The 22699-nt window shown below is 51.3% G+C and overlaps 8 protein-coding genes across 8 annotated transcripts; 2 read left to right on the forward strand and 6 right to left on the reverse strand.

Moving 5' to 3' along the window:
• Positions 1–175: 175 nt before the first annotated feature.
• Positions 176–2133, reverse strand: Triagg1_7309 (uncharacterized protein; the record flags this gene model as incomplete). The annotated part of the gene is made up of 2 exons (XM_062902031.1): positions 176–715; positions 775–2133. The coding sequence occupies 2 exons, from the start codon at positions 2131–2133 to the stop codon at positions 176–178; spliced, it is 1899 nt and encodes a 632-aa protein (XP_062753627.1).
• A 2315-nt stretch (positions 2134–4448) lies between these two features.
• Triagg1_7310 (uncharacterized protein) lies at positions 4449–6513 on the reverse strand (the record flags this gene model as incomplete). The annotated part of the gene is made up of 6 exons (XM_062902032.1): positions 4449–5318; positions 5392–5580; positions 5634–5844; positions 5909–6211; positions 6261–6346; positions 6415–6513. The coding sequence occupies 6 exons, from the start codon at positions 6511–6513 to the stop codon at positions 4449–4451; spliced, it is 1758 nt and encodes a 585-aa protein (XP_062753628.1).
• A 618-nt stretch (positions 6514–7131) lies between these two features.
• On the reverse strand, positions 7132–9435 carry Triagg1_7311 (CAZyme family GH5; the record flags this gene model as incomplete). The annotated part of the gene is made up of 1 exon (XM_062902033.1): positions 7132–9435. The coding sequence occupies one exon, from the start codon at positions 9433–9435 to the stop codon at positions 7132–7134; it is 2304 nt and encodes a 767-aa protein (XP_062753629.1).
• A 190-nt stretch (positions 9436–9625) lies between these two features.
• Positions 9626–12998, reverse strand: Triagg1_7312 (uncharacterized protein; the record flags this gene model as incomplete). The annotated part of the gene is made up of 13 exons (XM_062902034.1): positions 9626–9871; positions 10206–10686; positions 10751–10815; positions 10869–10954; positions 11009–11185; positions 11255–11332; positions 11384–11407; positions 11461–11677; positions 11735–11966; positions 12023–12116; positions 12170–12460; positions 12521–12805; positions 12887–12998. The coding sequence occupies 13 exons, from the start codon at positions 12996–12998 to the stop codon at positions 9626–9628; spliced, it is 2388 nt and encodes a 795-aa protein (XP_062753630.1).
• A 1565-nt stretch (positions 12999–14563) lies between these two features.
• Positions 14564–18890, forward strand: Triagg1_7313 (uncharacterized protein; the record flags this gene model as incomplete). The annotated part of the gene is made up of 2 exons (XM_062902035.1): positions 14564–14679; positions 14741–18890. 2 exons carry the CDS (start codon positions 14564–14566, stop codon positions 18888–18890), a joined length of 4266 nt encoding a protein of 1421 aa, XP_062753631.1.
• A 200-nt stretch (positions 18891–19090) lies between these two features.
• Positions 19091–19816, reverse strand: Triagg1_7314 (uncharacterized protein; the record flags this gene model as incomplete). The annotated part of the gene is made up of 1 exon (XM_062902036.1): positions 19091–19816. The coding sequence occupies one exon, from the start codon at positions 19814–19816 to the stop codon at positions 19091–19093; it is 726 nt and encodes a 241-aa protein (XP_062753632.1).
• A 312-nt stretch (positions 19817–20128) lies between these two features.
• On the forward strand, positions 20129–21120 carry Triagg1_7315 (uncharacterized protein; the record flags this gene model as incomplete). The annotated part of the gene is made up of 2 exons (XM_062902037.1): positions 20129–20593; positions 20665–21120. The coding sequence occupies 2 exons, from the start codon at positions 20129–20131 to the stop codon at positions 21118–21120; spliced, it is 921 nt and encodes a 306-aa protein (XP_062753633.1).
• A 61-nt stretch (positions 21121–21181) lies between these two features.
• Triagg1_7316 (uncharacterized protein) lies at positions 21182–22287 on the reverse strand (the record flags this gene model as incomplete). Its single annotated transcript, XM_062902038.1, has 3 exons — positions 21182–21849; positions 21924–22093; positions 22193–22287. The coding sequence occupies 3 exons, from the start codon at positions 22285–22287 to the stop codon at positions 21182–21184; spliced, it is 933 nt and encodes a 310-aa protein (XP_062753634.1).
• Positions 22288–22699: the final 412 nt, after the last annotated feature.

Below are 22699 nucleotides of genomic sequence, written 5' to 3' on the forward strand. Positions count from 1 at the left end.
GGCCCCAAATCCCAGCAAACCCGCTTGTCAATGCTACTACGACAGTATTGTTGTTACAAAGGTCTCATACAAACACTCCAAAAAAAAAAAAAATAGGCAAGCAGAAGCCTGTCCTGTGTAGCAAGAGCTGGTCCACAGGTGCGGCTCAATGATATCTCACACGCCATCCATCCATTCATTCCAGACTCATGCGGGCTTCATCTCCGATCCCCCATTGCCCGCCTTCTTTGCCCTGCTTTTGCAGCTCCAGTGCCACCGAAATGTTCAACGAGCTCGTGTCATCCTCTCCAACGATGTCGCTAGCAACGTCGCTCGTTCTCCTCGGCCTCTGGCTGCCACTTCGTCGCTTCTCCAGTCTCTGACTGTCCAGGCGGAGGCTATCCCCGGAACGGTCCGTAGTGCGTCTCCTCAGGGTTGGCCAGAACCGTGATGATGTTGTCGAGTGGAGTGAGATTGTATCATCCGCAATCTTTGTATTCAAATCGTCCGCAACTTGGTCTTCGTCTGGTTTGATAATCACAGGCTCGGCTCGCATCTTTTCGTTGGCGGTGCTGTAGGATGTGGTGTGCGGCGGCGACGTAGATTCCGTGGCGTCTAATTCATGAGCATGAGGAAGTTGGGATTCGTCCACCTCCACCAACTCGGCATCACGATACCATTTTCTGCGGCGTGTCCACCGACCCCATCCATCAAGTCCTCGCCGGCCATTTTGCCACTACAAGTTCAATGTCAACTTGGTGGAGATTAAGGGGAGGAGAGGCAATGTTTGTTTACCTTGTTGTCATAGTATATCCACCCATTCTTTCCATCGGGACCATCGTAGTCCACCGCACCCTGCTCTTCAGACTCACTCACACCATCTACCCGCCATTTGCTACTTTCTACCCACCGCCATCTCATGCGACTTCCATCCTCAACTTCGGGAAGCTCAAACTCGTCCCTCGGTGGCACGGCGTTGTTGTGTTCATCTGTCCACGCAGGCCGTTCGTATGCGAAAAGATTAGTCGTCCACCCCAAACCGATCCACCGTCTCTGATTTTCGTAAATGATAAAAGTGAACTTGACGCCAGCGCTCTTAGCATCGTTTGCAGACCCTTTTCGTCGACGGTTCACTTGCAAGCTAGAAGAACTTAGGGATGTCGCCTTGCTCATCTGTGACTCCTTTCCGTTTGTGCCATTCTTACTAGGCGGTGGCTTCGGTGGGTTTTCAAAACGGAGACCGGTGATGGCTCCAGCAAGTTTGCGAACGGTTGCGCTTCTCCAAACAATGGTCCTAGACACTCGCATCACTCTGGCATGCCACGTCAGGACAATTGATCCCGCAAGCAGCACAACGCGTCGAGTAGTAATGATTGTGAACGGGGACATGGTCAGAGCGACCCAAAACGGCGTGACTATAAGGAGGCGCATAAACATGGCTGTAAGTGCTGGCCTGGTGGTTGCGCTGGTAGGGGTTCTCTGAGTGCTCAGAAAGTCGGTCATCTCGAGAAGGGGATCCATGAGGACATTGCACCTGCCAGTAAACTCCTTGAGTGTATCGACAATTTCGTCCAACGTCTTCTGATGTTTTGTGTTTGTAATTTCCGACCTAGCCCGAGAGTGGCCAGGCTGTTTCCCATTGGGAGTTTCCTCCAGATGATTGCCGCCATTGGCTGTGGCCTTTTTGGAGGTAGAAGCTTCTTTCGTAATGCGCGCTGGCTCGGTCCAGCCGCTGCTGCTCAAGGGGCTATATCGCCGGCCGTACATGCCCGCTATCAGCGCCATGCAGACAACGATGGGGCCGGCTCGCATGAGCACGACATCGCCGTAGAGGACGACCGCCCAGAAGGCGCACAGTAATAGAAAGCTCTGCCAGGGGTCTCCGGTGCTCCATGTTAAAAGGCCGACAAATGTGTTGAGTGGGAGTAAGAAAGGATGGCTATAGGCGAGCGCGCGCGTGATCTGCGGAGGTGTGGCTAGGAGCAGCGGGCTCTTCTGGTGAACTAGGACGGTCGATCGACGGCTGTTCCTCGAGGGTGTCGTGGCTGAGAGCGTAACTGGGGAGAATGAGGCGTATGTCGGAGGAGGAGCAGCTACGAGAGAGTCGAAGGCTGGCGGCGAGGCGCCCAGAGACGAGTCGTCGCGGGTAGACATTGGCCGGCCGAGCTGTGAGATCCACGGAAGGTCCTGCGAGTGGGAAATGCGGCAGATGGTCAGCAAGAGTTGCGACGGCTGGAGCTGGAGCTGGAGCTCGAATACGTGTAGATGCGCGGCGACAACAGGCGCAAGCACTAGCACGCGGGACTGTCAAGGTGTAATTGTATATCGAAACTGTAATCGCGGCAGCTCGACGACGTAACGACAACGAGGCATCTAGCCAGAGCTCGGATCGTGGCGTCGACCAAGGCTGACGAGAGACGGGCCTAGGCAGCGTGTCTTCATGACATCACCCTAACGAGCCCTATAAAGTTGGGGGATGTCGATCCAACGGCGGGCATCCTCTGTCTTGCACGGGCGAGTGCGCATGGACAAGAGAGGAAAAAGAAGTTGACGAACAACAAAAGGCAGAAGAAAAAGGATGGAGCGAACAACACAGGAAGAGAGGGAAGCAACGGGAAGCAACGGGAAGCATATCCGAGTACGAATACCAAGAACAAACAAGAACAAGGGAGCAGAACTCAGAACTCGAGACTCACAATGGCAGCCATCTAAGGCAGTCCGTCGTCTCCGCCAGCCCAAAACGTCATTGGTCGCGCAACCGCGTCAGGCTGCAGGCAGGGGGGAGGGTTTGGAGCAGGATTTTTTACAACAAGTAAAAGCAATGTATGTAGAAAGGGGACGTGAATATAGTAATAGCAATATAAAGAAAAGAAAAGAAAAGAGAAAGAAAAGATGAAGGAAATTCACAGCGCAAATACGGAGTACAGAGAACAGAGTGAAAAGGTCAGCAGGCCGCAATCATCCTCATCTCTATTGGCAAGAGCCGAGGGCGGGCTCCTGCTAGCAAACGGATGAGTGCGGGTTGGCCACGTGAGACGCCTTGATCGATTTCAATCACATGCAAATCGGGCAGCGGGAGAGTGCAAGTACTGGGTACATGATGTGCGGTGAGGAAATACGTCTACCAGAGGGTATGGGGAACCTCGGGCCCCGTTCCAGGTACCTTGATTGCCAGCGTTGACGGGCAGCGAGTGCCTTGCAGCGCTCCATAATGTGCCTGAGGCCCCGTAGCTTTAGGGGATGCTATGGAGCCCTTCAGAACCCCAGAGATCATCCATGGATAGGTGCTTGTGCGCATGCAGTGAGGCTGACTCTTGTTACGGCGGTGTCGTTGCCCAATAATAACGGATACAAGAAGAAAATTAGAAATAAAAGAAGAAGATGGCTGCAACAACAGAAGAATCATGTAAACACTTCCTACGAGTTCTGTAATACGCGCTTGAACTGTAGTCACTTTATTGTTCGATACTAATGTAGCCACTCACCGGTGCAAGCAGTTTCCATAGGGGAAATTGCACTCTACAGGGCTCCCCAGTTCCCCCCTTCGGCCCTGCGCTGACGGCTGACCAAATCCGGGGAAGAAACGCAGGGTCCTGTTGGGTCTCTCACCGAACAAAATACTCACAGAGCATGCACAAGAACGGATAATTATGGTTTAATAGTGGTGGTGCATTGATTATGGAGTGTCCCAGCTAGGTACAAATAAATTGAATTTGGTGATGTGTCGTCGTATATTTTTGAAAAGAATGAGCCAGTGCCGTAAACGTAGGTGGCCGTATTTCTCTCAAGCATCAAGTGATGCAAGCCATGTGCCCGAGTCTTTCAACTTGTTAGTGGCAGCTGGAGCAAGAGCCTGCGCAAACCCGCCAGTTAGCAAAATTCCCCATGACGGTGGCTTCGTGAGTGCTGATGGCAGCGGAGGTTACATACAGTTGGAGCCGCAGCTACAGGCAGAGGTAGAAGAACAGCCGCAGTTTCCGCCACACATGGTGAATAAGTTGATATAGTCGGTGTTTTGATGAAGAAGAAGAAGTGAGGAACTGTTGAAACTGTGTAGTTTTGAAGCAGCTGTAGAAAGATTGAATTATTTGCTTTGTGATGAAGAAGAGAAAAACATTCATTCTCTCATGAACCTCGCGAGTCTTATATATACCCAGCGCTGCGTTATTTGTGCCGACTTTGGGCCCCCTCAAGATGCGTGGTTTGTGCCGGTTTGTGGCGGGTGGCAACCGCCCAGCCTCACCCATGACCACGACAGGGGGTGATTCTGGAAGTCTCCAGCTGTACATGCAGAGAAACATGCATAATCAGATCAATCTTAGCATCTCAGGTTATTCATTCTTTTCTAGCTATTTTGATGCAATACTTCCTTTTTTACTCTTTTTTCATTCCGGTTCCAAGGAATCTCTCAGACATCACATGTCTGAATGATGCAGCTACTTTTAGTACATGTATGAAGGCATCCCGCCTCAATGATCATGTCCCTCATGCCCTTCCTCATCATCATCTCCGCTCCAATCCGGAAATCCATCCTCAAACAACTCCTGCAACATCTCCCTCCTCTTTTCCTCCTCTAACCCATCCTTCCTCATCACTCCCTTCCACTCCTCGTACTCCCCATCCGTAAGCAAACACGCATCAAGCATCTCCTCCAAGCCATCATGGTCTAGCCCTTCTCCGATAAACACAATCTCCTGCCTCCTGTCTCCCCACTCGCCGCCCTTGGCAATGTCATGCTTCACCAAGGCATCTACATCGGGGCTTCCCGTCGTGTACTCTTCTTCCGGCAAAGTGCAGAACCAGGAGCGTCCTCCCGTCAGAGTGAGCATGGCGCCGGCTTGAGACCATTCGCCGGCGCGGTGAGGTCGTGTGGCCATGAAGAATTCGCCTTTGGAGCGGAAGAGCCGTGCAAGTGTTGGGTGAGCACGCTTCTTGGCGAGGATGACGTCGTTGGGGGGCATCATCAAGACGTCGACGTCCATATCATTGGTGTCTTTGCCATCATCATGAGAAGACACTCCAGTATCGGGAGTTGATGGGGAATGAGAAGGAGATGTCGAAATCGACTTGTCTTCTGAGGACGAGTTGGTGCTTGCGCCATCTTCGCAGTCAACCATTTCAGCATCCTCGCTGTCAGACTGTCCTTCGTCTCCATCTTCCTCTTCTTCTTCGTCTTCTTCGTCATCATCGTCAGGCTGCTCCATCTGCAAGATAAACTTGTCATACAACAGCGCAAAGAGCCGCCTTGGATGAAAAGGCCGATAACGTGAATAGATGAAGCTTTGCACATTATACTCCTCCGTCTCCGGCTTAGGAGTTACCACATTGCGGCCATTTACCTAGAATTTCTGTGTTAGCCTTCCACATACATTTTGGTCAACTGTAAATGCAATCATCAGATGGAAGACATACCTCGCGCACAGTCATGGCATGCAAGTCCTGCAGCCATCCATACCCAGATTGCGCATGTTCGAGATTGAAGAGGCCCGTGTTGACCAGCTCTTTGACGTCCACTTTGCTATACTTGGACTCTAGGATCTTGGCCCGATGATTCAGCTGTTTAACAAGATCAAGTACCCGAGCTTTTGTCTCATCGTTGATCTGATCATTTCGTCAGTCATCAATCGACATCATCTTGACGTGGTCAACCTTACCATATCAATCTTGTTCAAGATAATCACATCCGCAAACTCAATCTGATCAACCATGAGGTCCGACACAGTTCTCTCGTCTTCCGGAGTAACGTCATCCCTCCGCCCCGACAATAAATCCGCCGTATCAAAGTCATTCAGCATCGTGAATGCATCAATGACCGTCACGGTCGTGTCCAGACGGGCGAACTTTTCCAGCCCGCCAGCTTGCTTCCTATACCGCGATTAGTCACGCCGCTAATAAGAGGCAGCCATTCTACGGAGTTTTTGAAGCTTACAGTTTGTTCAAAACCTTAATCATGTCTTCGTCAAGGTCAGCAGTGCCTTCGCCTTCAGTCAAGAGGCTCATCTGCTCTGCAAGGCGAGAGTCGAAAGTCTCAGCAACCTGCTCTGGCTCACTAATGCCGCTGCTTTCAATGATGATGTAGTCAAATTGCTGAAGCTGACAGATGCGCACAAGCTCCTCGAGCAAGTCTCCTCTCAAAGTACAGCAGATGCATCCATTCTGCAGCGCGATGATCTTTTCATCAGTTTTTGTAAGATGGTGGGTTTTTTGTATCAGAGAGGCATCAACATTGATACTACGCAAATTTCAGTACTTTTTCCAATACAGAACAGCGTGATACATACGCTCCAATATCATTCACCACAACAGCTATACGAAGCCCATGGTCACTTTTTAGAATGTGCTGTAGTAACGTTGTCTTGCCTGACCCCTGGAGAGAGAGTGTCAGCAATTCCCAGACTAGATTGGCGAACAACCGAGCAGATGTGGCCAACTTACTAGAAACCCGGATAAGAGCGTTACTGGCAGAGGCTTGGATGGCACCAAGACGTCCGACTTTTTGCTCTTCTTTGCCCTAGTGATTTTCCGTAGTCCCATTGTGATGAGAACTGTTGGCCAGAGCCTATACCGTATACAAAGCAAAATTTGTAGGAGATATATGCAAAAGAAGAAACAAGAACATGACGAGAGTTTGAACTAGTAGTTGTCCAATACTTATTATATAGCAGTCATAACTTTTAGAAAATTAAGAAATAATAAAAAATGAAATCGTCGTGGGCCATCAAGGTTGTCACGTCAGTGCCATCAAGGTGCTGACGATGAATATTTACTTCACTTAGGCGCGTCATCACGGACCCGGCCATTGGATCAGACAGTGCTCAGACCAAAAGATGATTCGCTCTTCATTTCTCATCGCAAGTCAATGCCATCATCGTGATTGGTCAGTCTGTCTTCAAGACAGATGATATAGCGTTGCTATGAATAATGAATGTATGATTATTGGTGCGCACGGATTGGTCTGTCCGTATCAATGTATGACGCTCAGATCGTCCGTTAAGGTGAAACTAACATCTCTCTCTCTCCCTCAAAAAAAAAAAGGAAATATATCCATAACTCCGGTCATGCTGGCCTACCCAATAGCCTCTGATGATATACGCCGCAAGACTCAAAAGACTCCAGTTTCGTCGCCACAATGAGCGTTCATATCAACAACTTTTACATAATGCAGCAGTTTCCCCCAGTTCCGGCTTGGCATTGCTCCAAGTAGCTTGCGTCGTCAGAAGTCCCTTCGGCGAGATTGTACTTGCGTATCGGTCCCTTGACTGTCAGGGTCTGTTCTCCTTCGGGATGCCACCATCGGAGGACCTGAAGCAGTGTGCCCTGGCTGTTGTCAAGGCCAATCTCCCATCTGCCGGCCGAGACAGTGGTTTCGCACTCTTGCTTGGGGAAATGGTACTCGGGAAGGAATATAATAGTAGGGGTATCATCGGCTGCAGCCTGGGGAGCTGAAACTTTGATGCTAAAGGTGCATTTACGTAGGTCAAAGCCAGAAGAGAGCAATTTCCCTGCCACAACGGTTGGCGTTGGGCGGATGAAAGCTTCTGCGGCACGGTAGCCCGGAGTGTTTGCCAGCTCAGGGTCTTTATCGGAGGGGGCAGAGCTGATTGACGGGTTCGTAAGTGTGCGTTGAAGATTTCCAGGATTCACTCCAGCATCATCCAGAGTTTCCGCAGTAACGATGGTGGCGCCAGGTTTGACCAAGCTCGTAGTTGATTGATCAAACGCATGCTCGCTCAGTATGGATGATGTCTCGGGGAGCTTGTCGTCCACAGAAATGATGGACAAATCCTCTCCGTTCCATTGATCTCCCCTCTCGTGATCGTTTGTTGTAGAGTACACCCACAGACAATACCCTTCCATTCCCGATCCTTCGGCCGCAAAATAGTTTGCATCCAGTGCCGCCGACTGGCTCGAGTAGTCTCCTGTCTTGTATGCCTTTTTATCATCCATATCATAGGGAATGCCAAATTCTGTCATCAGGCAAGGATGATTGCCTGTCCGATCGAGGCCTTCCTGTCTAAGAGTTGCAAGCTGATCTCTTAAACAGTTCCGAATGGCCGTCTCGCCAATTCTAATAGCAAACGCAGGGTGCCAATACTTGCCCCGGAGCACGCCAACGACGTCGACATTCCAACTACTGTTCCAATGCTTTGTCATGAGGGTGATGCCGTCATAGAAATGAGGGGTGAAGGCCATCTTTGGATCATCGTCCTCTGTGCCTTTGATCTCGGGAGGAAGCTCCAAAGTCGGATACTGCATGAACATGATGCAGTCCTTGTGGTGGGCGCGACAAGCTCCGCTGTACTTCCTCCAAAAGTCGAGGAAATAGGTGTTTGTGAATTCTGGGTAATCAATCGTTTTCCCAGTATTTGGGTTCTTGGAAAAATAGTCCTTCTTCAGGAGGGTATCTGTCGCGATATCCCACACGCCGTGTTGGGCCCAGATGCATTCGCCAAGCTTCCACCCAGCATCACGCTTCCATCCATACCTCGAGTCGTCGTATCCTTCTGGCAGCCAGGCAAATTCGCCATGCGGATCCACAAGCTTGGTGCCCGTCTTGTATGGACCAAGTCCCCCCATGTCCCAGGTATCAACTTCGCACGCCCTGCCCATGCCCGTTAGGAAAGTCTGCCACATTGTCGGGCACGTTCCCTTCTTGAGAGGGTGCTCTTTGGGAATGACGCTCAAATCAACGTATCCGGTCATGCCTCGGTTCGGCTCGTTCATGCTCTCCCAACCTATGACGACTTCGTTTTCGAGATCCCCGGCCTCATGGATGCGCTTCGCAAGATGGGCACATGCGTTGATGAAGTGATCCTGTAGATAATCCTGAATGTTGACGCCGTCGATGATGCACTTGGGGGCGAAATCCCTGCCAGCAAAGAAAAAGGTGAAGATGGTGCCAGCAGCAAGTCGGTAGTAGTTTGTGGACCAGATCATCTTGGGGAAACTATCTGGCTCGGGGTAGGTATTATGAACGATGGCCGCCTCGGTAGCAGCAAAGCTCTGCGGGTTCAGGCCACAGGCATAGATGGTCCACATGGGGGCTCCAGAGCCGCCGGTGAACCTGGACCAGACGTCCTGGTGGGGGTCCATGAAGACGTAGAAGCCATAGGATTTGGCAATTCTCAAGACCTCAATGGTGTGCTGGATGTATTCTTCGTCGTAGATGCCGGGCCCGGCGGCCTCAAGGGCCTCCCAGGTGAAGAGATATCGGATCGTGTTGAATCCGAACCGCCGGATCCTCGCAAAGTGCATCGGGGCATCTTGTTTGGTAAACGGCCGCTGGTGGAAGGTCACATTGTCGCCGTCGAAGAAGTCGTCGCCGACATGAGACGGCGTGTTGGGCTCGCTCGGCAGTTTGGTGTCTCCAGCAACGTTGATGCCGCGGAGGACAATCTGGCGGCCTTGGGCATCGCGGAACTGGCCATCTTCGATCGTCAGGCGAAAGGAAGCCATGGTTCTCACCAGGTAGCGAATTGGATCGAATGGAGTTGAATCGAATCCACTCGTCGATTGTCACGATTGAATGGTCGATGTACTGTAAGGTAGCTGTAGAAAGGGAGCAAAAGACTGGAGGTGATGAGTTGATGACGGAAGACGGTTTGTTTGTCAAGGTAGATTGGTAGAGCATGTCACCAGACAAGATTCAGTTACCGGAAACCCCATTGCCCCACTGGCGGATAGCGGTCTCACGGTCGCCACAGCTAGAGCCTAAACCGGCAAACGGCGAACCCCACAGCGGTTTAGGGACTCTCGATCTCTGTTTCTGTTTCCCCGATTTCTCCAATTCGGCAGATCCGGGTGGCAACGCGATTGCGAATACGAACATGAAGATGATGTGCCGTGTATCAATTGATGGATAGAGCTGAATACGCGTAGATGGCTCAACCAGCTAATGTTGAGACATTACATCCACAGTCGCTGAGATACACATTAACCTACTACTAGGTAACTTACATGTACGGATCTCTCCTCATAACCATCTGGACTGCAGGGTAAAGCACCACTGGACATATCCATATAAACCAATCGTCAATTAACAATATTGAATAGTTGGTTAGGTATCCGTGTAATAAATACATACATATACACAACGCAAGACAAAACCATCCTCATTATACATAGCCAGATCAAAAGAAACCCAAGCAAACATTATACAATTCGTCAGAGCCAAGCCATCTCTTCATCGCAACTCGTCTCCTTCATCATCAATAACCAATACCCACCGGCCCATCATTGTTTGTTGCCTGCATCCCCTGAGCATAACTCTGGTCTGTTGCAGACTGACTCGCTCTGGGCTGATATACTCCAAACCGCAACTCTTCCCGAGAAAAATCACTCGCCCGGCCTTGGCCCATTTCTACTGGCTCGGCAATTGATAGCTGAGTACCTGTATCGCGCCCTAGGAAATGGGCAGCTCGAAACGGTGCCAGGTCTTCGCCCTCCGAAGGGCCCCAGATCAAGTCCTCATAGAGCTCTGGTCGGGGCTTTGGGCTTCCGAGGATGTATCGTTGGATAAGCCAGGGCAGATATTCGAATACCTGGAAACGCATAAACTTTCTCTTGGAAACGACAAAGATGTGGTCCAACTCCTCGAGAGTGTGACGCTTTGTCTCTTCTACCAGCAAGAAGACCATGACTAAAGCGACGATGTTGAGGCCAGAGAAGAGGCCCAAGGCTCCGATTGCTTTAAGACCTGCATTCACACTTTGCGGCCATTAGCCTACGATGGCCTAGGTATATGTATGTAATGGTTTGTATCGTCACTTACCTGGGATAGGCGATGGACAAGATGCCGGCAAAGCCCAAGTTGATTGCAATAGCCCAAGAAGCACCCTGATACAAATTAGGATGGTTGAAGAATTTGGAGGGTTGGCTCGATAACCTACCGCTTCTCTATGAGATAGAGGGAAGCTCTCTGAAGCAAGCGTAAACGGGATCGGGCCAAGACCTGGAGAATATACAGCTGCGAAGACTACGTGGAGATTAGATCAAAATTCACAGACGATTGGGGGTCCATCACTCATACCGTATAAGAAAAAGGCAGCAACCCCTATTCTGATACTCTCAGTCGAAATAGTGCACGATAGAGCGGCAGCGAGCATGAACAAGGCCGTGAGAGGCAACGTTCCCAAAAGCCACTTTCGCCTACCAAGCGTATCAATACTTCTCACAGCAGGCAGTCCACACAGAAAATTGATTGCTCCTATTCATTGAGTGGTTAGCATCTCGTACTACAAGTAGATGGGAATCTGACAACTGGGAATGTATTTACCAAAGCCTAGACTGTATGCCATTGGGATGATTTTTGAGCGTTGATCATCAGTGCCATTGGCACCAGCGAAGAGGGTTCCTAATTTTAATGAGCTTGGAGCCAAATCTGTTTACATCACTTATGCTTTACCTGAATAAAAGGCCAGAACATTGACTGAAACTTTGTTAGAGCCTGCAGCATTGGGGGAAATCCTTTGTTTGACTTACTTCCGCAGAGTTGCTGGGCTAGATTGACTGTCGAAGTAGAGATGAGAGCATTATACAGGCGTCTTTGTTGGAATAGCTGCATGTATTGTCTCAAAAAGTCTCGCATAACCCATATGAATCCCGGGGATCGGAAGGCATGCGCGTCCAGATCTCCCAATCCCATAGCTTGTTGCTCGAGCGATTTATACACAAGATATATGTCTCGTAATGCTTGCAGCTGCCATCGCGTTAACTCTATCAGGTCCATTTAAAGAAGAGCCAAAGAATGACAAACCTCTGTATTTCGGATCCTCGTCATGCACGTATATGCCTTTTGAACGTCGTAGTTGGGCCCCTTTGTAAGATGGTACCGAGGGGACTCTGGACAGAAAAACATGGCGATTATAAAGAGTGCTAGACTCGGCACCGTGGGTGATGCGTTGATGAGTGCTAGTGTCGTCGCGTCTGAAGGAGCTCTTGTGAAGATGAGGTTGAAAGCAAAGCCAAGCATGATACCGAATGCGACCCTTTTCTTCTATGTTAACTGACGGTATCGACCCGATATCCTTGCGTGTTGTCTTACCATAGTTGCCAGGCTAGAATGGCAGATCCACGCCAGAATCCGACAGCAGTCTCTCCGGCAAGAATTGGCGTGCTGACGGCCTTGATTCCCATTCCTACTCATCCATTAGTGTTTAGCCGTGAACAGACTTTCTTTGGTCAGACATACCGATGCCATTGATGATCCGGATTCCGAACAGTTGATACCAGGTCTTTGCAAAAGCAGCACCAATAGAGCCTGCGAGAATGAGGAACGCAGCGACGCAGATGCCTCCGCGTCTGCCAAACCAATAATTGATCGGCAGCGAGAGAGGGCAGCCAACCAATGCGGCAACAAAGAACGGTATTGCGTTGGTAGCCCCAAACTTCCAATTATCCACACTGGAGGGTTTAATGTGTTCTTTGAGCCCCCATTCTTCTTTATACAGAGAAGCGCCGTTAAAAGACGATTGAACAAAGCCTGTTGCGAGAAGAAGGAATTAGAGGAGGGAGAGAGAACTGAAGAAAGATGTATTCCCACCTTGCAGCAGTGCGGCGATGGAAACTGTGAGGATAACAATCCGCATGCCCTTCTCACTGAAAGGAACGTCTCTTTCTCGACGCAGGGCATGTTTCTCCTCCGTCGTCAACTGTACCGGCAGGCCGGATTCAAAGTGGTATCCCTTTTGTCTTGCAACCTCATCGTATATGCGAATGTCTTTTGCGACTCGAGCGGCACGTAAAAGGTTCTCGTATGCGACGGATGGCAGATGGTTCTCGACAAAGGACTGAACATCCCTCTGCAATTCTTCGTCCGTGAGATGGACTAGTCCCGTCAACTTCTGTCAAATATCTATTCAAGTTTTTTTTTTTTTTTTTTTCATATTATTTTCGAAATCATACATACCTAGAGGGTTTTCGATAATAGCATTGCCATTAGGGCGTCTGCCTCGAGTTGCAGCCGAGTATTGGCTTTCATTGCGAGCCGAGGCGCCTGTATTTCGACCCGACGAAGCCATCGCGGATGCTGGAAACGCCAATTACACCGACTTGATGAAACAACAGCAATGATCCCGACTCATGAGAGATTATATCAAGAACAAGGGGAAAATGCAGGTTCGCGACATTGGCGGGTATAAGTCGCAACAACAATAGGACGCTCGAGTCACCTAGAAGACCGGGCGCCTTATATTCTGGCATTCCTATCTACAATAGCAGCTCACTTGTTTATACGCACGGATAATGTGATGAGACGAATGCGTACTCGTACACTGGGATTCACATCCTTGGCTATCTGAGGCTTGATTACACAAACCGCCACGCAAGGCGTATGAGGCCCTCGCTTGGATAAGGCACCGACATTTCACGATGCCATTCATAGAGCTGGAAGAAACTAGCGACATTCGAGTTTCAAAGGAAGCAGCCACAACATGGGAACAATGGTCTCTGCGCTGTTGGAGCTAAGGGGACGATCTCTTTATTTAGCCCAATGTGGCTTTTCTGGAAGCAAATCCCTGTCCAAGATGACATAAAAACGAGGCTGCGGCACCTGCAATTTGCAATGGGACTGGTGCCAAGTGATTTTGGGCTGAATAAGGGAGCCGAGCGACAAAAACTGAGTCGTTCAAGGTCTCTTGAGGTTGTACAGACCCAGAAAACCCCAGCCTTGCTGATGGCTGTCTCGATAGGCAACCTTTATAGCTTCATTCTCGTTGGCTCCCCACAATCCGAGGCTTGCTTTATACCTGGCACGTTGACAAGGAATGATTGACCGCCTACTATATTAATTGGTGGCAAGGCGTCCTCTTGGCCTTTTTTGCTTTGTGGTGGATTGATCACGAAAGAAGTATCTGGTTGTTTGTTTGCTGCAGCCCACTTATTCGATGTCACTGGCCATAAACGTCCAGAAGTGCAGCTGAATTGTGATATTTGTTAGGCTAATGTAAGTTATGAAATCAGTTGGGTATTTGTATCCCCAAGAGAACAGTGGGAATTGTTCCTTGATATGGTATTTTGCTTCATGTTCTGATACTGCTGGCGTACCTTAGGAGGTAATGATAAGATGAAGGGTTGCTAGCCGCTGTGGAAGTAGCATCACGTACCGCTTGTTTCTGCCCGAGAGCAGCTCGCCCTAGAACTATAATAGCAGCGTACCTAGGTAGAGATAACACAATTGATTTTGATGAATTGTACTTTTGCTCAAGAATTGATGCCACACTGATGTTGATGTTGATGTTAAAATGATCTTGTCAAAGGGACAGATGAAGAGGACCTTGGTAGGCGCAACCGGCAAATCCTCGGCCAAGGCACCACAGCACCCGCGATAGCTGTTGCATCAACATTGAAACAGAGCCAGTAATTTCATCATCATCATCATCATCATCATACACTCGCTCGAGCTTTCAGACATGGGAGTCTTGGCTTGAAGAATCTCCAAAGGCAGACACATCATCTGCCATGAGATCCCAGGCCGTGTGATTTTACAGTTGATTCTTTGTTTTGTGTTTCTTTCTGATTCGACTCCATTCTTTGTGCACGATTCGTTTCCCCTCTAGAGCTTGCTGAAGACTGAACATCGGGCATCATGTCCAGCAAGGCGACGCTCAAAGGCATCGCCGATGCGGTGCGCCAGCAAAAGTTTGACGATGTCATTGAAAGGACTCGGGACTTTTTGAAAAAGGAGCCCAACAACTACCAGGGGTACGTTGGCTATTCTGCATTCAAGGCTGGACCCTCATGTGCCCAAAAACTGACCCCTCAGTCATATTTTCTTGGCTTTTGCGTTGGATAAGAAGAACCGACCGGATGAGGCTGAAGCTGTCTACCAATCGGCAACTCAGCTGCGTCCACAAGATGCACAGGCCTGGCAGGGTCTCATCAAGCTGTATGAGAAACAGGCTGCTAGGAAGCTGCGCGAGTATCAAACAGCAATCGTCCATCTAGCCCCCATCTTCCATCAGGCGGAGGAATTGTACAAGTGCCAAGAAGCCGTCGATAAATTCGTCGACTTTGCACGAGTCCACGGGGATCAGCTACAGTATGCCGATGCCTTGTGGATCAGATTGCCCGAGAGCCCTCTATACTCAATTCTGGAAGGCTACTTTCCCCATCCCTCCAAGACTTACGAAACCATCACTCATATTATCGAGACATATGAGAAAAAGGCCATCAACACGCTCATTGGAGAGCGACGAACGAGGCTGGGCGCGACATTGACCGAGGTCACCCTCGAGGTGAAGAGAGAAATCTACGGCGGCAGCAAGCTGGAGCACCTTTACCGGGAGCTCATCAACTGGACTACCGATGATGATGTAAGGAGAAGTTATGAAGAGAAACTGATCCAATACTGCCATGATCGTCTCCTTGTGTTGCCAGCAGGACCGGAAAAGACGGAGGAGCAGCAGAAGGTTCTTGGACTGGCAAATGACATGGTCATCATCAGACATCCCTTCCGACTAGCCTGGGATATCGCCATTAACTGGCAAGACAAGAAAGAAATCCGCGATTACGACGCGGAGCTTCTAAGAAATTACTGCAACTTCTTCCCGGAAAGCGATCTATACAAGATCATCACTGGGTTCTTAACAAGCAGCTCTTCTCCTTTCGCTGCACCCGCAGCAGAAGAATCGAGAAAGGCTTCCTCCGCTGAGACGGAAACCTCTGACGATAGTGACGACGAAGATGGTGGCGCACCAACCTTTGTGGTCCCACTGACTGAAGAAGACCGGTTGATTATGATGACTGATGGTATTGCAAGTTCCGAATCTGTCTTTGGATACAGATTAGTCGGGCAGTATCTTCTACGGTTCGGAGAATATGAGAGTACAGTGGAATTAATGCGAAAGGCTGTCCCATTCCTTGCCAGACAGAAACCAAAGATTGGCTTGTCGTACGAAAACACAGAAGATGCCTATTCCATCTCGCTTGCGACAGCGCTCATCTACTACCAATCTCCGAGACATCACCAGGAAGCCAAGCGCCTGTTTGACAAAGTTCTCGAGCACGACAAGTCTTCAACTCCTGCCATGATTGGCGTCGGCCTCATCTTTGAGGAGGAGGAAGATTACGAAGAGGCTATCGATTTCCTTACTCGCGCATTGGCTCGAGATGCTTCCAATCTTCGCGTCAAGTCCGAAGCTGCCTGGGTCAAAGCTCTTAGAGGAGACTGGCAAACAGCGCTGGGTGAACTGCAGGAGTGTCTGGGGCCTTTGGAAGAGCAAGGTGATGCTTCCAAGGAGCTCCTGGCCGATACTCAGTATCGCATCGGAATGTGCATTTGGAACCTGGACACGGGTAGGCAATCTCGAAAGCGGAAGAAGGGCGAATGTGCTTATGCCTATTGGCTCAAGGCTCTGAACAATTCCTTGAATCATGCCCCGACGTATACCAGCCTGGGTATCTTTTACGCCGACTACGCGTCAGATAAGAAGCGATCGCGACGATGCTTTACAAAGGCTCTGGAGCTGTCATCCTCAGAAGTGACGGCGGCCGAACGCTTAGCCCGATCTTTTGCGGATGATGGAGATTGGGATCGGGTGGAACTGGTTGCTCAGCGCATCGTTGACTCTGGCAAGGTGAAACCTCCACCCGGGTCGAAACGAAAGGGAATCAGCTGGCCTTTTGCGGCCCTAGGTGTTGCTGAGTTGAACAAGCAAGACTTTCACAAGTCTATCGTGTCGTTCCAAGCAGCCCTCAGAATCACCCCCAATGACTATCACTCCTGGGTCGGACTCGGCGAAAGCTACCACAGCTCTGGACGGTACATTGCGGCGACGAAAGCCATCCTCAACGCAAAGAAACTGGAAGAAGACTCCAAGGTGGATGCGTCTGGAGACACCTGGTTCACCAACTACATGCTGGCCAACATCAAGCGGGAACTGGGCGAGTTTGACGAGGCCATCACACTCTACCAGACAGTGTTGGAGACACATGCTGAGGAAGAGGGGGTGATTCTCGCATTGATGCAAACCATGGTCGACAGTGCCGTTACAAGCGTGGATAGGGGCCTGTTTGGAAAGGCGGTTCATCTTGCCGTAGATACCATCAACTTTGCGACACAGCGGAGTGGCAGTGTGTTGGAGACTTTTAATTTTTGGAAAAGCATTGCTGAGGCTTGTTCTATATTTACGCAGGTCCAGAGCCGAACTGCGGATTTTCCTATCCACTCTATCAAGCCTCTTCTGGAGTCTCGACCACAAGAGGCTTTCGATATCCTCGCTAATGTTGACAACGTTGGCACCGATGCCGTTTACCAAAAAGTCATAACAGACGAGCATTTTGGCATTGAGATTGCTACGTGTCTACACGCAACGATTTTGAGTTACAAGCAGGCCATCCACGTATCGGCCAATGATATTCACGCACAAGCCGTTGCGTACTATAACCTGGGATGGGCTGAATACCGTGCCCATACCTGCCTGCCATCACAGCTGCGGAAAAAGCCGAATCGATACATCAGGGCTGCTGTCAGGGCATTCAAACGAGCTATTGAACTGGAAGCCGGCAATGCGGATTTCTGGAATGCCCTGGGCGTAGTGACCAGCGACATCAATCCTGCCATAGCCCAACATGCCTATGTCAGAAGCTTGCACTTGAATGAGCGCAGCCCAGTGGCGTGGACAAATCTGGGGACTTTGGCATTGCTAGCAGGGGACTTTAAGCTTGCCAATGAGAACTTCACGAGGGCTCAGTCAAACGATCCGGATTATGCGCACGCATGGCTCGGCCAAGGCTTTGTGGCGCTCTTGTTTGGCGAGGCAAAGGAGGCCAGGGGTCTTTTTACGCATGCTATGGAAATATCCGAATCGTCATCGCTGCCTGCACGCCGTCATTATTCGTCTTCGCTCTTCGATCACATCTTGACGGCTCCGCTCAACCTGAACGTGGCATCACTCATCCAGCCTCTGTTTGCTGTTAACCAAGTCCAGAGCCTACGCCCTGATGATTTGGCGTTTGTTCATCTCAAAACTCTTTTGCAAGAGCGCACTGGCGAAAGCCCTCGTGCGGTCGAGACTCTAGAGAAAATATGCGAAAAGCTCGAAGCCGATTACGAAAGGACCGAGTCCGCTGATGACCTTGCGCGGTTCACTCTGGCACGAACAGATCTTGCACGGGCATACCTTGCCTCTGGATCCTACGAACAAGCCGTCGAGTGCGGAGAAATGGCATTGGGGTTGAGCGGCGAGGAGAGCGAGAATGAGCTGACGAGCGAGCAGCGCAAAAAGGCTCGATTGTCGGCACACTTGACTGTGGGGCTTGCGCAGTATTACCTGAAGACGTATGATGAGGCAGAGAAGTGCTTCGAGTCGGCGTTGGAGGAATCTGACAACAACCCTGATGCGACGTGCTTGCTCGCCCAGGTTCTGTGGGCTCAAGGCACAGAGAGCGCAAGGGAAAAGGCTCGCGGTGCCCTGTTTGAGGTTATTGAAAAGCATCCCGACCATGTGCAAAGCGTGCTACTCCTAGGAGTCATTGCCCTTCTCGACCAAGACGAGGCAAGCTTGGAAGCCGTGGTAGAAGAGCTCCAAGGCCTCCGCACAAACGACAAGGTGACGGCAGCGGAACAGTCTCGCATCGGCCAAGTCTTGAGGGCAGTTGCCTCTCTCGGAGACGGAAAGACGGAGCAGGATATGGTCTCGCAAGTCCAGACAGACATCATGCTCTATCCCAACCTCCCGCACGGCTGGTCATCGCTTGCTGAGACGACGGCCGAAGACGGTGATTACGCGGCTGAGATGTCGCTCAAGGTCGCCGCGAGGGGCATTCCGCCGCGAGGAACTTTGGAAGCGCAGGACTTGGCCAGGGCGTATGCTGGGACGGGCAGAGTGGCGGACGCGCAGAGAGCAGCGTTTTTGGCGCCGTGGGAGGGGTCTGGGTGGAATGCTCTTGAGATTAGTGTTGAGGGTATATGATGAGAGTGATGTATCATGACTTGTTGTATGTGAACATGACAAAAAGAGATGGCTATTCACTCTGACGGAGGAACACGACGGTTATACGAAACGACTTACCGTCCACGAAAGAAGAATATGCGGTCGAATAGAAATATATAGGGGGTATCACAGAAAGCAATTCCAATCTCCCAGATCCAAAATCCAAAAACCTCACTTCCTCACTGCGGCCGGTCCGCTCCCACACTCTCTCTCAGCCTTGCCAACCTTCCCTCCATCCACGCCTCGTGCCAGGCATCAATCTTGCCTCCAAGCAGCGTGCACGTCTCCGGCGTCAGCAACACCGTCCCCCTCGCCACCACCGCGCCGGCCCTGAGCAGAATCTTCTCGCCAATGTACGTCTTGCCTATCCCGATTCCGCCGATGCGCTTCAATTCCACCGCAAACACCTTCTTGCCGCGTCCATCCTGCAGCACCAACCTATGCACGGCATTCGCTACGCCCGAAGCCGCGGCACCAGCTCGAGAAGCCTGCGTCTGTTCCGCAGACCCGTCAGCCTCGCCGTTTTCCTCGTCAGTTACCCTGATGACTTGTCGTCCGCGCGTCCGTTCGCCTCGCTCAATGGCCTCGAGCTCCTCGACCTGTTCCCAGCGGCTCAGACTCAGATTCTCAATGTCGAGGACCTGGACGTGCGTGTTTTGCGAGATTGTGGATTCTTGGACGGTGGCCGAATCGAGGGTTGGTGGGAACACGGGCATCGAAGGGTCGACGACGGTGCCGGATGGGTTTGTCAGGTCGGAGGCGAGGAGGCGGGCTTTGGCGGTTGCGAGGAGAGACGGGATTGGCGGCGGGGGAGAGCGGGATGTGAGTGTTGTGAGGAGGGTCTGTGATGGTGGGGGGAGGGACTGGGCGAGGATTGCTCTTCGGAGTTGTGGGATGAGGTCCATTGTTGTGTTATCTTGGGGGGTTGTGATTGTGAGTGTGGCGAAGCTGGAGGTTGAAGCTATCAAGACTTTCATATTTGGACATTATTAGTAGAGCCCAGCTATTTTTCTTAGCTAAATGACGTACCTGGAGGTTGATTGGCGATAAGGTTTAGGGGACCAGGGGCGCTATATTTTAGTGCATCAGCTCCAGCTTACAAGGCTGTGCCGGTTGCTGTCTGGTCACCCTGACAAAACCATCCAGCCTCACCTCGTCTCGTCTCAACCTCCAACCTCACATCTCCAACCTCACCATTCCCTTCTTCAACCCTCACAATGTCCACCATCGCCTCCTCCCGCAATCCTCCCGCTCCGCTCCGCCGCACCCCCTCCGGCACCCCCACCTCTTCCGCCCGGCCCTCCTCCGACGTCTCCCGCTCCGCCGTCACGTCCCCCGTCCTCTCCGCATCCCAGCCCGCAACCGGCTCCAAGCGGTCCAACAACCGTGCCGCTCTGCGCGAGTACTACAATCTCCGGGCTGCCGCCGCTTCGGCCTCGTCGCCTTCAACGCCACGCATCATTGAGGTCCCCGACTCGGAGGTTCCTGCCAGCGAGATCGACGCGCCCGACTTCAATCTCGATGAGTACCTCCAAAAGACTGTGGCCGAGAGCACATTGCAGGAGCTGTTGAAGCTGTACACAAGAGTGCTGGGTGAAGTCAGGGCTTTGGATGCAGAGAAGAAGGCTCTTGTGTACGACAACTACAGCAAGCTCATCACAGCAACGGAGACGATTCGAAAGGTATGTACCACCAAGGCCCAGCGTGGAAATTGGGTTATGAAATAGGGCATTGCAGCAGCTAACCAATTCAGATGCGAGCCAATATGGATCCCCTGAATCCCATGGCCACAACACTCGATCCGGCCATTGCCCACATCTACAGCCAGGCTTCCGCCATACAAGAATCAGTACGAAAATCAGTACCGCCGCCGGACTCGGACGAGGGCAAAGCACGGGAAGTCCAGCAACGCCGCCACCGCACGAGGCAGCTGGCCATTGAGGTTCTGGCGACTCCAGAGAGGCTACAGGCACTTGTAAAGGAAGGCAGACTCGAAGAGGCCAGGAGACAGTGGGACATGCCGAGAAAGCTGCTGGAAGCTTGGAAGCAGAAGGGACTGGGCGGGGACGACGTGCAGACATGCATTGACCAAGGCGATGCGGTCATTGCCGTGACACGGAATAGATCACCGGCACCCGATGAGATGGTGTCAAGAGATGGGCGGTACGGCCCATTGCATTCCAACACACAGCCTGCTCTGAAGCAATGAACGCCCGGCCTTTGTTTATACGCAACGGGTCCAATATACCTGACGCCGTATGACACGCCCCTCAGGCCTCCTGCAAGGTACTCACGTCCAGTATCTTGAACGGATCCGCATCATACTCGCTCAATATCACTTCAGCCTTGGGCTCGGCCTCCTTGAGCAGCTTTTCCAAGCTGGGCTTCAACACCTCTCGGAGGTAGCCTCTTTCCGAGTTGCTGTGGAATACTTGGATGAGGGTTCTGCCTTGCTGGATGGCTCTCAGAGCAGAGTGATGGCTCGTCTCACCCATGACGAGCAGATCCACGTCGGCCGACTTGAGAACATCGTATCCGCTGCCTGCGCAAACACCAAAGCTGCGCACCTTGGCAGTCTTGATGTCGGAGCCGACGGGGGAGGCAATCATGATGTGCTTGAGGCCTCCAAGCTTGAGAGCAAGTCTCTTGATAATCTCCGCCAGGGACACGGGAGCGCCGTCTTCGAAGTGCCCTATCTTGCCATATCCAGCTGGAGGGTCCGATTCGGGGGCCGTGGCGCAAGGAATGGCAACGGACGGGGTGTGTTTATGGGGTCCGGCAACGATGTCGGCGAGCCAAGTGTTGAGGCCCTTGGGAGCAGCATCCACGGCCGTGTGCGGGCAGTAGACGGCAACGCCAGCCTTGGACAGCTGCAGGAGTGTAGCTTGTTGGGGGTCGCTATTCGTGACCGACTTGAGGCCGGAAAAGATGAAGGGATCTGGATGGTAGACACCGGGGCCAAATCAGTAGCTAGACAACGAATTGGGACAAGGCAGTAGTCTAATAACATACGGTAGCTGACAATGACACTGACGCCCTGGCCAATGGCATCCACTGCGACTTGAAAGGTGAGGTCGTTTGTCACCATGACTGTCGGCTCGAGCTTCTTGGCATCGCTTTCGGAGTTGCCAAGCAGCAGTCCGACATTGTCCCATTTCCGATCGGCGAGCTCTTCGGGGTATCTGTAACGAATCAATCACCAACTGTCAGTCCATAACAGCAGCACCTTTGACTACGCATCCAAAGGCAAGACATGTGAAGAAGAAGGCAAGACAACGTACAACGTCCTCATGGAGTCGACGACGAGCTGCGTAAACTTGGACGGCTCGACCTGCCACGCACCCCAAGCGCCCACACCATCTGCGTATTCCGCCATTGCGCTGCTATCAGGTCGTTTGCTCGAACTGGAAGTAGAAATCGTGTGCCGGGGCGAAGATCGAGCCGCAGAGAAGCCGAGACGAGGAAGACGCGAAACTGAAAGACGACAAAAAGACGTTGACCGGAGTGCTGACGACGATAGACCTCTATCAAGACGTCTGACCAATAGCATTGAAGTCAATATTCTGATGCTCAGAACCCGCAGCAAAGAAAAGGAGATGATGAAAGATGCAGAGTCTAGATTCCAGGTGTGTAAATAGTTCGATCTCCAGGGACTCGTATCGATCCTATGCAGCCCCTCCAATGAAGAAGCCCCAAAGCTCAGCTAAGCTTCTTTTCTTCTGCCCAATGAGCTCATACCGTACCAAAACTACATACGATACTGTCGGAACCACACTGTACACATGCCA

The sequence above is a fragment of the Trichoderma aggressivum genome (assembly GCF_033847375.1).
Source record: "Trichoderma aggressivum f. europaeum strain CBS 100526 chromosome Unknown scaffold_032, whole genome shotgun sequence".
Classification (NCBI taxonomy): Eukaryota; Fungi; Ascomycota; class Sordariomycetes; order Hypocreales; family Hypocreaceae; genus Trichoderma; species Trichoderma aggressivum.